The 13,892-nt window shown below is 35.8% G+C and overlaps 1 protein-coding gene across 3 annotated transcripts in view; it reads left to right on the top strand.

Annotated features, from left to right (window-relative positions):
• Window positions 1-6,615: 6,615 nt before the first annotated feature.
• LOC149543030 (anthranilate phosphoribosyltransferase) overlaps window positions 6,616-13,892 on the top strand; it is a 243,676-nt gene continuing 236,399 nt past the window's right edge. For 2 of the 3 annotated variants that reach the window (XR_016355584.1, XM_089797960.1), the window contains exon 1: window positions 6,616-7,116. Coding sequence is in view for 1 of the 3 variants with exons in the window: in XM_089797960.1 (XP_089654086.1) it covers window positions 6,903-7,116 (214 nt within the window). In the remaining 2 variants the exon portion in view is untranslated. The remainder of the gene's footprint in view (window positions 7,117-13,892) is intronic. The other variant, XM_089797961.1, reaches the window with a different exon arrangement.

Here is a 13,892-nt window from a genome sequence, read left to right as displayed (position 1 = left end):
CTATTTAGGTTCCTTTAATGACAACTTAGCTTTGAAAACAACTTCAACATTTTCAGGTTTGAAATTATCAAAATTAGAGAGCTCAAAGGTAGTGAGCCTACTTACCAAACCTTCCAAAGTCAAATTAGAACCTAGTATACATCTCAATTCTTGTATGGCAGAAACTCTAATAGCATAGATGGACAACAATGTTCTCAGTATTTTACTCAATATAATATCATCATCAATAATACCTTTTGCTCATCTTATAGCATTAACAATATCTTTTATTCTAGAGCAATATTGAGCAACATTTTCACCTTCTTGCATCCTCATGTCATCAAACATACCTCTAAGACTTTCACATTTGGCTATCAAAACATTTGTGTCTCCTCCATAAATAGTGCATAGAGTATCTCACATCTTCTTTTCACTATCACAACCCTTGATATCATCAAACTCGGAATAACTTAGGGCAGAGATAATCTCCAAAATTGCTTGATTATGTTCTTTCTTCTTTTTCAGATCATCGATAGTTGGGGCTCCAATAGGATCAACATGCTTAGTGATAATGGTAGATTGTGCATGGTCTCCAAGAGCTCCTAGGTGTAGCTTCATCAGACTTTGTAATGCATGTAAGTTCTCCTTGTTAAGCTTTGGTACCTCTCTTTTTGACATATTGATCTTTTACTTCTAGTACCTTCAAACTAGTCCTCTTAAGCAAATGGCTCTGATACCAATTGTTGGAATTCTTTAGAATAACTGAGAGGGGAGTGAATTAGTTATCCAGGGTCCAAATGTACAAATAAAACTTTTCACAGCTTAGTGAATCCATATCCATAAAACCTTATTATGCATGCATCCATTATATCATATAACTCTTAAATTTTGTAGGTTACTATCCTAGGTCAAAACAACTTTGTAGAAATGTAAACATGAAACATAATAGATTCAATAGCACATTTGACACATGGATTTTACATGGAAACCCAATTTGGGAAAAACCACCAGTAACATGCTATTAATTCTCACTCTTCTGAGGTGATTCCCTATGAAAGACCAACCCTATTAAAGGTTGCAATATACACTGTTAAATGTGACCTAATTAGAGGATTTCAATCACCTTGTTAGGAGTGAGCCTTGTTAGAGGGCTTTAGATCATTCACTTTGAATGTCACCTAGTTAAAGGATTAAAAAATGATTGTTAGGTCAAAGGATTTACCCTAGACTGATACAATGATTAGAAAGTAACAGTGAAGCTTGATGTGATAACAAATTACAACTCACTTGCAAATTACAGAACTCTATTTCAGTCCTCCATTTTTCTTGACTTTCACACCTTCTAGGGTTGATTACCATTCATAGCTTTAACGATCCACTTAGATGCTATGGAAATGTCATAAATCCTAATTGCTTTCATTCCAAGACCCCCATCTACTTGGAAATACAACACCATTCCCATTTTACACAATGCCTTTTTCTATTACCGACACCATCAGACCATAGGAAGTCCCTTAGAATTTTTTGCAACTTATTATATTGACAATTAGCAAACCACCAAGCTCAAGAAAAGTAGAATGCATGGGAGGAGAGTACCTTTTGAACCACCTGTACTCTACCAGCAAGAGAAAGCATATGAGTTTTCTACTTACCATGTTTGTTCTCAATCTTACTATAAATTCAACTCTACATATCCTTGAGAGGAATGGCCACAAAGAAAGGAATGCCAAGGTATCTCACAATCTTGTGAGGGCCTACCCATTGCTAACATTTGTTTAGAACCCAATTAGGTGGGCATTCATCCCATTCAATAATGGATGATTTCATTTGAGAAATCTTATCCCCAAATGCTTTACAAAAAAAAAAGTAATCTATTAAGCATGTTGTCAAAATTATCTTCCTTTAAAATGATAAACAAGGCAGTGTCATCAACAAATTGTTCAAGAATTAAATCATTATCATTAGGGAGTCAGATATCTTTGAGAGGGGGGCCCAACTCATTAGCTTTTAGAATGTAGAACATAGCATATGCTTCCAAAAAAAAGGGGGGGGCAATGGGACAACCTTGCCTGATGGAGCTACAAAGATTAATAGTGTCAGAGTATTCCCCATTCAATTCAATGACTATGGAGGCATCTTTAAATAGGATGTTCATCCATTTGCAGAAAAAAGGGGGAAAGCCCAAAGTCTGAAGAACACTAATCACAAATTGCCACTCAATCCTATCATAGGCTTTTTCAAAGTCTAGGAGAATCATGCTTGGATTTTGTCCACTATCTTTAGCCTAATTCATTGTCTCCCAACTAGTTATCAGGTTTTCAAGTATATATCTCCCTTTAATGAACCCAATCTAAGAAATTGAAACAATGTCATTGAGCATAGTAGCAATCCTTCTAGCGAGCAATTTGGCAATGATTTTGTAAGATAGGTTCAAAAGAGTGATATGCCTCCAATTTTTTACTTGCATTTTATCCCCACCTTTGGGTAAAAGCTTGATCACCCCTTTATTAATATTGTCCCTAAGGGAACCATAATAATAGGCCTCATCATAGAGCTGTAGGAGTTCAATAGAAATCTAATTTAAATTCTTCGTGTAGAACTATGCAGGGATACCATCCAATCCAAGAGACTTCCCATCAACTAAGGAATTAATAGTGTCTTCAATCTCTTGAATGTCTATGGTTTGGCTAAGAATCTTAGCATGCTCATTAGTGACCTTGTGAGGGATAAGGTTCAAACAATTTTTAAGGGTTTCCATATTCCTTTAATTAATCTCTGAGGTAAATAAGTCTTTGTAATCATTATGAAAGGCCTTTAACATCTCCTTATCATTAGTAGTTATGCCATTATCAATCTAGATAGCCTCTATAGTCTCTCTGGCCTATTTATTTCTAATCAAGTTAAAGAAACACTTTGGCCCTCTGTCTCCATCCTTAAGCCAATTGGCTTTGGCTCTAACTTTTTGACCCTGAATTTTATAATTCTGAATCTTTCTCAATTGGACTTTAGTATTAATCATATTAGTTTCAAGGTTAACATCATTCCCCTTATCTTAGAGTTCTCTTTCAATCTTATTGAGCTTTTTCTAAAATGAATTCTCTTTCACTCTTTTATCTTTAGCTTCTTTAGTCTCAATGATCTGACATAGATTCCTCCACATGTTGGTCATAGTCTCCCAGTTCTTCCTAATCAAACATTTACCATTAATTTTTTTGGAGAGGATTGAAACTTGTCTTATAGCATAATTGGTATCATTATTAGGTAGCAAGGAAGTGTTCAAATTGAAAGAACATTTTCTACTAGTGGGCTTGATAACAAGATCTTCTTTGAGATGAATATGCACAAAAATTGGGGAGTGATCATATAAGCTTGTAAACATTACCTTTATAGGAGAAGCTCCTGGTAAATGATGACAAGCAAAAATAAAAGGATTTAGGTAAACCTTGTCCAATCTACAATAAATTCTCCTATTGTTGGTTTGATTGTTACACCATGTGAACTAGATGGCATTCAACTCTTGTTTGCTTTTCTCAAGGGGATCTTTAATTTTAAATCTTCTTTTAAATTTGGCCTAGAAAAAAAACTCATTACCTTTCTAATCATGCATAGTCCCACCTTTCTTATCTTGCTTAACTTCAATCATATTAAAGTCACTTTTGAAGATCGAGTTACTATCAGGGAAATTATCTATTAGCCAGTCCCACAACCTAGCCCTATCCCTATAGTCATTTGGGGCATAAATATTAACATATACTAACAATACTTTCTTTGGTCCTCGAAAAGTAGTCCAAATAGCTCTATGGCAAGGTGAGAAGTTGTATGAGACCAATTTATTAACAACTTGAGGACCAATGAGCAAGGCAACTCCCCCTTTTACCTCTATGATGTCCAGAATATAGACATTTTGCTTTACCCCAAAAGAACTTGAGAGTGTTAAAGGCATGATATCCCGAGACCTTAATCTCTTGAAGGCATATAATGTCTTTCTTTTGTAGCTTACTATACCAATTTCTCACAATATATTTCTTGTTGAGAATTTCAAGACCCTTGATATTCCAACTATGAATATGAATATTCATGATTAATTGTTTGAGGTATTGTTAGGCTTGCAAAGTCTATTAAAACAATCTAGGATAACATTATTTTGAATCTTATTACTCCTTTCACAGCTTTTTGCACTATTAGTCCTTTCTTAATTTTTTCTTTTCTTTTTCTTATTGATAATTTCTTTGAAACCTCCATCTCCTAAAGCCAAAGGTATGCCATTGCTTGGGGTGGAATCAATCCCATTCATAATCTCTATTTGAGGAAGCTTGGGGTCAAGGCAGACCTTATCAAGATCTAAGGAGGAATTATTAGGTCCAGAATCCTTCATGTGGTGTAGTTTTCTAATGGCTAACTACTGGGCATTTAATATTGTAGCATTATCTTCATTGAGTTTCTTCCTATTAACATGAATATATTGAGGTATGGAACCAAATAGGTTGAGAGGACCCAGGTCTACATTTTGGGGAGCCTGAACAACAACATAGTCCTCTTCATATAAGGGATTGGTTAAAGTGACAAATTTCCTCAAGAGGCTATTTGGAATATCTCTCCTGGAATTGGGAGCATCTTTCTATTTTCCATCATTAACATTTTGATGTTTATTGCCAAACTTATTACTAGAGTCAGAATTATCCTCCTTATTGTTAGGGCTAAATTGCTTTTGAATATTTTGCAACAGAGGGCAATTTTTCAATTATGACCATTCATCTTACAATGTAAACAGACACCCACATCCTCTAATGTATAAATTTTCCAACAATAATTTTCATCTTCAATTTTCAATGAAATTTTCCCAAGAAATTTCTTGGTGTTTATAAAAGCCCTAGCATTCAAATGCGGTAAAGTAATTTTAGATTCCTCAACCTGGAGGATAGTCCCTAAGGATTTTAGCATATGAGAAATAAAATACGGAAATTCAAGTTGGACCCCTTGAATCTCCACCTAGAATGGAGAAGAAAGATGTTTGAACACATTCATGATTGCTTTTGGGTGCCCAAGGAAATGCCCTAAATAATGGTTTCTTAATATTCCATAGGCCCTTCTTCAAGACTTTTTCCTGCATCAAATGGTTCTTCAAAAATACAAAAAAAACTTTTTTGCACCATTTGACTAAAATTAACAAAGATTCCAAGCTTTTTGCCCCTCACATTATTAAATCAATCATCTAAAATTTTATGAACATGAAGGAATTTAACATCCATGCACAAAAAAACAACAACAACATTTTTCAGTCTATCTTTTCACACTTGATTGCTTTTACCATGTCATTGCTTGGCTCCAAAGTGAGAGTTTCCACAGTAGGCATCGAGACTTTACCTTCCCCGACGTCCACATATTCCCCCTTTCCTGCATCCTCTCCTCCTTCAGGTCTATCTCCATTGGAACTGATCCTTCTTCCTCCTGGGTTCAATTCTCTTCTTGTGACTATCCCATTAAAGACAACCGAATCTGGTATCGTGGGCAATGAAGACTTTGCAACCACCTCTCGATAAGACAATATCTGGGTTTTAAAACTATTGACATCACCAAGCTCACTATTGATAATTTTCGGCCTGTTTACCATCATTTGCCAATGGAGAAGCCATCAATCAATCAAGTCTAGGGCAGATCAAAGCCATGCATAAAATAATGCAAAATCTAAGTCTATCCAGAAACATACATTGTAACTAGATATGTACTCAACATCGTAACCCATGACTATGTAAATGAAAACAAAAGCAAGGCTCTCTAAACATAAACACTCTCCACAATGACTACATACACTCATAACACATCCGCACAAGCCAGTACAAGCTAGGGAAAAAAAACACCATGACCCACCACGCAAGTAGCCTGCAGTACGATGCAAGAAAATTTGCACCTACTTGTAGACAACTTGCTTGCTTCCATCCACTCTTGCTTGTGTGCTAGTATTTTTGAAAAAACTCCTTCTAATTATATAATAACATTTCCTTCAAAGTTGTACAACATAATAGAACAACATCAATTCTATTTAAAGATAAAAATGCTCCAACACATATTTTGACCAATGAATCAATGTTACATATTGATCACACACAACAAATATTTTATATTTAAAAATGAATGTTAATTAGCTAATTCATTAAATTTTTTTCAAAGAGATTACATCTTTTAATAAGTTAACAATTATTAAAATCATCATATCACAATTTTTTTGTCTTAGTCTATTAATTATTAATAGAAAATGATTATTTGTGCAAGTACTATTTGTAGTACATCGTTATTCATAAATCTTTGAATAAATATTAAGACACTTAAAATTTCCACTTTTAAATGTTGTACAACATGTCCAAAAGTACATCACTGTTAAGCCCAACAAAAATTATAAAAAAATAATAATGACAAAACATTCATGAATATTAGCTTTTAAGTTTATCGAAAAGTTAACTACAATAATTACTAATACACTTTTCCTAATATAAATATATTACAAGATTAAATTCTATAATTACAAATAAATTATAAATAATAATAATAATTAAGCTATTGGCTGGAAGGTACTACTTTTTTACCTCATTACTGTTTTAGTGATTTTTTTTGTAAACTTTTTTTTTGTTTTCCATTACAAACTATGCAGATCAGAAGATTAAACGCCGAAAATTTCAAAGAAATCCGTGATGTTTTCAATTTTTAAAAAAATTAGTCAACCGTGGGAGGATAGCCGCGTCGCGTCTCATTATATGCTGAAACAAAATGGTGTTTCTATGATTCCTTTTACAGGTGCACGCTTTTAAAATTTTGAAGCTGACCGACTTCACAAGATCGAGGGGACATTCCACGGTGTTAAATTTCATCTTACGCATTCTTCGTTTTTTGGTACATCAATTCAAAGCGAACTACATCGACACTCCAAAATGCAAATGCGTACAAAACTTAATCCTTGTGATGCATGCTTTACAGTAACCCCATCTGCATCGAAACCAAAATCACGCGCCACCATCGCGTTCGCACTTAAGCCTAATGTTGTTGTGTTGGAAGCTCAGGGTCGAATCTGCACCGGCCCTACTCAGACACGGCCTCTTAATGAAGAACAGGCTTCCAACGTTCTCCATACTATCATCAAATCAGGTACCTATCTTTTCAGTTTACATTTAATCATAATGGTGCTAGATTAGAAGAAAAATAGACATTGGAATCACGGCGTTCTTCTTTTTATTCACAAGCACAAAGATTGTTGCGTTGCATATAACAACCATCCATAACCTAATTGCTGCTCAGAATCTGCCATCTAAATATTAGTTTAAGAATAGTTAAATATTAGTTAATATTTTTAACGGTCCCCATCTAATACGTAGATAAACTGTGCTTATTTGACATTATATTGCAAACTTGCAAATCCACCCGCATATTAATTTTGCGTGGGCATGTGCTAGATTTGTTTGTATTTATTCTGCACTATCTCTCTAATGCAGTGGTAATGAGTCTTGACGTGTTTGTATTGCTTATGCAGAGCAAGATTTTTCATCTTCTTGAAAACATTTTGTTCGACATAATACAGTTTTGTTAGTTGATTCTACAAAGCCAAACTACTTTACATACAACTCCTTTTATTATGTTGTACTCTACTTTAGTGGAAGCAATCGCAACCACCATTTGATTCTTACTTACCCGAGGAAGTGCCCTTGAAGCCAAGTTAAAAGTGTATTTATATTTTGTTTGTGATTGTTGATGGAGTTTGCCTAGTCTACATCCGAGTTAGTCAAGTCAAAATTACCTTGTACTCTACTTCAGTGAAAGAAATCACCACCACCATTTGATTATTACTTACCCAGTGAAGTGTTGTTGAGACCAAGATACAAATGTATTCTTATTTTACTTGTGATTGTTGATGGAGCCTGCCTAGTCTACATTCAATTTAGTCAAGTGAAAATTGTCATTCTTTACATGTCTAGTTGAATCTTCATAGTACCAAATATAGATTGCGACACCCTTTTAACAAGCTTCTAATGTGTTTGTGTATGTTTTGTCTTGAACCCAAAGAGATGGTTCACAAAATATCTTAGATTTGCTCAAGTATTTGTGACATGAATGAGGCTCCCAAGCATTTGTTTGTAGAGAGGCTCATTACATTTTGTGATGTATATAATAAGGAAAGTTGCAATTGTGGTTCTTATAATGTCCCCAATTTTAATGAATTGACTTAATTAATTAAGTGGTCCCAAAAATTAAATAATATTATAAGGACTTCTTTAATTAGTTAATTTAGTTATATAATAAAAGGGGGGCAAAAAAATAATAAAATGATGTTGACCCATGATAACCTTCCAAAAACTTCTTTGAGGCCTTTATAAGGCAATAGTTGTAGCGTAGGAAAGCGCCGTTGATATATATTTCTTGTATTTGTGATTCCATTTGGAAATGGGTTTTTGGTTTCATGCAATCTCTGAGGTGGAAGATCCTCCCTGGTTTGTATTCGTAGTTTTGGTGGGTGTAATTGTCTGGCTATCACAAATACAGTGATTAGTATTACTTCCTGGCAATAATATTAATAACCGTATCAATTCCTAAGTGCAACATTGGGCCATACAAGGAAGCAGACAAGACATGGTCATTTGGTCACATGGGTGAGCAAGGCATGACCATACGCCGTCAAATCCAATTGCTGCGCAATGGAGGGGAGTTGTGGTATGGCAACGAAGAACACACCCACCATATGCCTTGAGTAATTACTGTACGATGAAACACCAATACCATACGCTGAGCCATAACCTACAAGTGTTTGCCTTAGTTCGTACACTAAGGTTTGAGATTGTTGTTGGAGATGTCATATGACTAGGGAGAGCTGTTGGGACATTATAGTGGTATCAAAGCTGGTGGTATTGCCAGCTTGTTGGGAAATTTAGATTGAATCATGGCACTGAATGATGATTTCGAAGATGCGTTGAGAGAGCTAAGAAGAAGTCAACAAAAGCTCTATGAGACCTTAGCAAGAGGACAAAGGCAGATTGGCAGGACACTTAAGTGCATGGCAAATGGAAGAATGAAGGGCAACATGTCACACACACCTTAGACCAATACAAGATCAATGATGCCCGTTTTCCCTTTGAGGATTGAGCAGCTAGATATGCATCCGCCCACATTGGCTGAATCACTGAAGCAAATCAAGCAAGATTGGGTTGGTGGTGGATGACAGACAAAAATATCTCTCATTTACTGCATAGACTTGAGGTTGAGGCACCCATCCTCTGAAGGTGATATAACCTACAATATCAATCTTAGACGGGAGATGGACAAGGAGGTACTTTGCACCATGAGCCCTATGAAGGATGAAGTTATGCCTACATTGCAATCACTAGAGGATTTTGACAAGCAAGAATAAACCATTGTCCCTTCAAATAGAGACCATCCAAGTCTTAAAGGCAACCAAAAAGGAGAAGAAGAAGCTTGCATAAGTTTCGTCGAGCCAACACCCATTGATCAAATTGATGGAAGTGAGGGCTCTATCAGTGATCCTTTGGATGAGTAGGCTCTAATAGTAGTTCATCAGATTCATGGAGATACAAATTGTACCAATGATCCCTTGCAAGTGCATTCTCTAAGGTTGGTCGAATATGGAGTTTACCCCTTGGTTGGGCATGATAGCAGTAAAGCTTTGGTTCTAAGCGTCGATGTGTTTTATATGATTTTCTTTAGTGGGATCCTAATGACTGTTGACATGGCAACATTTATATCAGAGTGGAGTAATAGTAGCTTGATGATTATTTATTCTTTGCACTTGCATCCATGTGCGTGCATGTGATCATGATGTACCATGAAGATTTCAGTAGATATGGCTACCAACGTTGGCACATGGATCCTGTACTTTGCAGTTTGCTTGAGGACAATTGTTGAGCTAGGAGGACTGTAAAAGTGACTTAATTAAACTAATTAATTAAGTGGTCCAATAAATTAAATAATATTGTAAGGACTTAATTAATTAATAAATTTAGTTATATAATAAAAGGGGGTCAAATAATAATATAATTGTAATATAATGATGTCGGCCCATGATAACCTTCCAAAAACTTCATGAAGGCCTTTATAAAGTGATGGTTGGTAGTGAAGGAAAGAGTCGTGGGTTTATGTTTCTTGTATTTGCAATTCCATTTGGGATTGGGTTTTTGGTTGTATGCAGTTTCAGAGGTGGAAGATCCTCCCTAGTCTGTATCCATAGTTTCAGTGGGAGTCATTTCTCACCCTAGTCTGCCATTGGAAATATCATTTTGATATTTCACATTGCGCTTCAAATTTGTAATGTCTTCATCATGGGTTGACATCATCTTATATTGTGTTCTGAATAATATTGGTGATATTGATTCCTTCTAGTGAAATCCATATTTGCTATTTGGTCTTGGATGTAATGGTTAGGCTATCACAAATATGGCAATTAGTATTACTTACTGGCAATGATATTAATAATCACATCTATTCCTAAGTTCAATGTGGGTTGTACAAGGAAGCAGGCAACATACAGTCACGTTAGAATATATAGTCCACTAATATAACTGAGGGGGGGAGGTGAATCAGTTATCAAACTATTATCACAATCATTTACTTTAAACAAACTTAACCATGTGAGTAATATAAATTGAAACCACAACAAGATACTCATGCACAATTAATACTAGATATGTTAACTAGGGAAACCCTTGATCAGAGGGAAAACTCCGGTGGGAATGGTACCCACAAGATGATGTGCTAATATAAATATTCCTTGTTAGAGGATAGACCATGTTAGGAGTCTGTTACAACATTCATACATATGAGTCCCTGTTAGGAGACTTTGAATCCCTGTTAGGAGATTCCAACCCTTTTAGGAGTTGTGGAAGACAACTGGACCCACTGCCCAAATAGCTTCAAGGTTAAGATCAATGAACCCATTGTCCAAATGATCTTTGTATTATTCCTTGCAAAATAATAGAATTGGAATTTACTTTCCTTCCTCTGTCTCTGTCCTGTTAATTGGACTTCTACTCCTTCAGATCTTGTAACCAGATCTCATACTGCGTATCCAATGATCCCTTGGATTGCTTACATGCATTCTATAAGCACTCCTTCTTGCAGTGCGCACTAATACTTCGCATCCCACTTGATCTTCTTCTCCCAGATACTTTACAAATAAGGAAAACAACTTTCCTTTATACCGTATCTTCATAATAATTCCTTGAGTCGGCCTTGAGGCTTTCCCTATTAATTAAAATAAGATAATTAATTAATTCACAATTGCAATAGCACTATCGGCTCACAGTCGATACAAAACTTCACACGTGCGATACCACGTCTTGCCCACATGCTGGCGTCACCACACGACTGTCCTTTATCACTATGTGGTTGCGCATCTCTACGTTACATCTCAGATGAAAGCGATAGATCATCAAAACACTGTTTTCCAGTACTCTGTTTCTAGTAAATCAAGTATAACTTCCGTACACCATCGACTCAGACTTAGTCCTCTTAACCACGTCATCAGGACAACCTCAGGAACATGTCCTTCACTGCACATCATCTAAACTTTCCTCAGCTTCTGCGCATCGTAAGATCTCTGACTACTATTCTTCCAGTTTTTACAGAATTACTACTCTATTAACATCAATGACAAATATGGTTATGAATGCAACATATCAATGTTCTCCAATGCTCAGAATACTCCCCCAATGTAGTATCATCAACATTCATGCTAACAATCTCCCCCTTTGGCATTTATGGAAACATAGATAAAAAACATCTAAGTTCCAAGAATACCAAACTGTACTCTGCTGTTGCTACTGACATCTTCTCAAATCCTCTTCATCAATCTGAAAACTTTTGGCTGTTAGAACTGGCATCAGTTGTTTATAGTGAAAATACTTTTCTAGCTGCATATCTTTCCCACAGAGATATTCTTCTGCACACTTACACAAATCTTTCTAAATCTCCCTAAAGAGATAACACTTATTAACATCTCAATAGGTGCTTCTTTCATATTTTCTCTCCCCATTGCCTAGGAGATGTTTTTCATGTACATGTTCTCTCCCCCATTGACATCAATGTCAAAGGTGTCAATACAAGTACACAATACCAATTGCTAAATACCAATTGTTATAATATACTTCTTCCAACTCTTCAATCAGCTCAAGTGTCCAAAGACATTATTTAGTACAAAATACCAAATACCAAGAGTCCTCAATGACTCAGTACATACTAGATACTCCCCCATACAAGAAGCATCAGCATTCAATCCAGTCTAACCATAGTGCTTTGTACCACTGGGTTGATGCACTCTCTGCATCATCTACTCTAAAGTAGGCAGGGGAATAACCCCTAGCATAACTCTTAGATACTCAAAAGTATCCTTCGGCAAAGGCTTTGTAAAGATATCTATAATCTGATCTTTAGTACTTGCATATTCCAATCTTATTTCTTTCTCTACTGCCTTCTCTCTCAAAACATGATACTTAATGGATATGTGCTTTGTCTTAGAATGCAATACTAGATTTTTAGACATATTCACTATACTTGTGTTATCACAATAAATCATAATAGGTTCTGTAAGCTCAATCCCAATATCCTTCAACATTTGCTTCATCCACATAACTTGATTACAGTTATTTGCTGCTGCAACATACTTAGCCTCAGCTGTACTCTGAGATATACAGTCCCGTTTCTTGCTCAACCAAGAAACCAATCTTCCTCCAAGAAAGAATGCTCAACCATTGGTGCTCTTTCTGTCATCCATACTGCTTGCCCAATCTGCATCAGTATATGTGCACAAGGTAAAATCGTTTGATCTGTCATACCAGATTCCATAATCAGATGTACCCTTCAAATATCTGAATGTTCTCTTTACTACTGCATAATGATACTCTTTAGTATCAACTTGAAATCTTGCTACAATCCCAACTGCATTTGCTATATCTGGTCTGGTGTGAGTAAGATATTGCAATCCTCCAATCATAGATCTATATTTCTTCTGCTCAACTGTAGGTGTCTCATCTTTACTAGATAACTTGTGACCAATTATCATGGGTGTACCAATAGGTTTACAACTTTCTAAACCAAATCTTTTCAACAAGTCTTTCAGATATTTGGCTTGTGAAATAAATATCCCATCTCTGCTTTGCGCAATCTGCAATCCTAGGAAAAACTTCATTTCTCCTATCATGCTCTTTTCAATTTCATTTTTCATCTCTTCAACAAATTTATCACTTTCTTTATCATTTTCTCCAAATATTATGTCATCCACAAATATTACAATGATAAACAAACCATCATCAATTTTCCTTAGTAGAGATTACTATCTCTTGTGCCTTTAATAAATCCAAGTTTAGACAAACATCTGTCCAACCTTGCATACCAGGTTCTAGGTGCTTGCTTCAGATCATACAGTGCTTTCTTCAATCTGCATACAAAATCTTTTTCTTCTGTCAAAGGGAATCCATCAGGTTGCTCAATGTAGACTTCTTCGAGTTCGCCATTCAGAAAAGCTGACTTGACATCCATCTGATAAACCTTGAAATTCTTGCTTGCCGCATAAGCCAAGAACAACCTTACTGTTTCCATTCTTGCCACAGGTGCATATGTTTCTTCATAATCTATGCTTTCTTGCTGTGAGTAACCTTTGCAAACAAGTTTGACTTTGTTTCTCACAACTTCTCCTTGCTCATTCATCTTATTTTTGAATACCCACTTGGCTCCTATCACATTCTTGTCTTTAGGTCTAGGAACTTATTCCCATGTCTCATTCTTCACAATCTGATCTAATTTCTTCTTTCATTGCTTGCATCCAGTGCTCATCCTTACATGCCTCATCTGTGCTCTTAGGTTCCACTTGAGAAATCAGACATAATTCCGTGTTCACCCTATTCCTTGTCATCACACCTTTATCC

The sequence above is a fragment of the Cupressus sempervirens genome, chromosome 8 (assembly GCF_028749045.1).
Source record: "Cupressus sempervirens isolate cs-2001-9-10 chromosome 8, ASM2874904v1, whole genome shotgun sequence".
NCBI lineage: Eukaryota > Viridiplantae > Streptophyta > Pinopsida > Cupressales > Cupressaceae > Cupressus > Cupressus sempervirens.
Note: the sequence above shows the minus strand (reverse complement) of the source record. Positions and strands in the feature narration are given on the sequence as shown.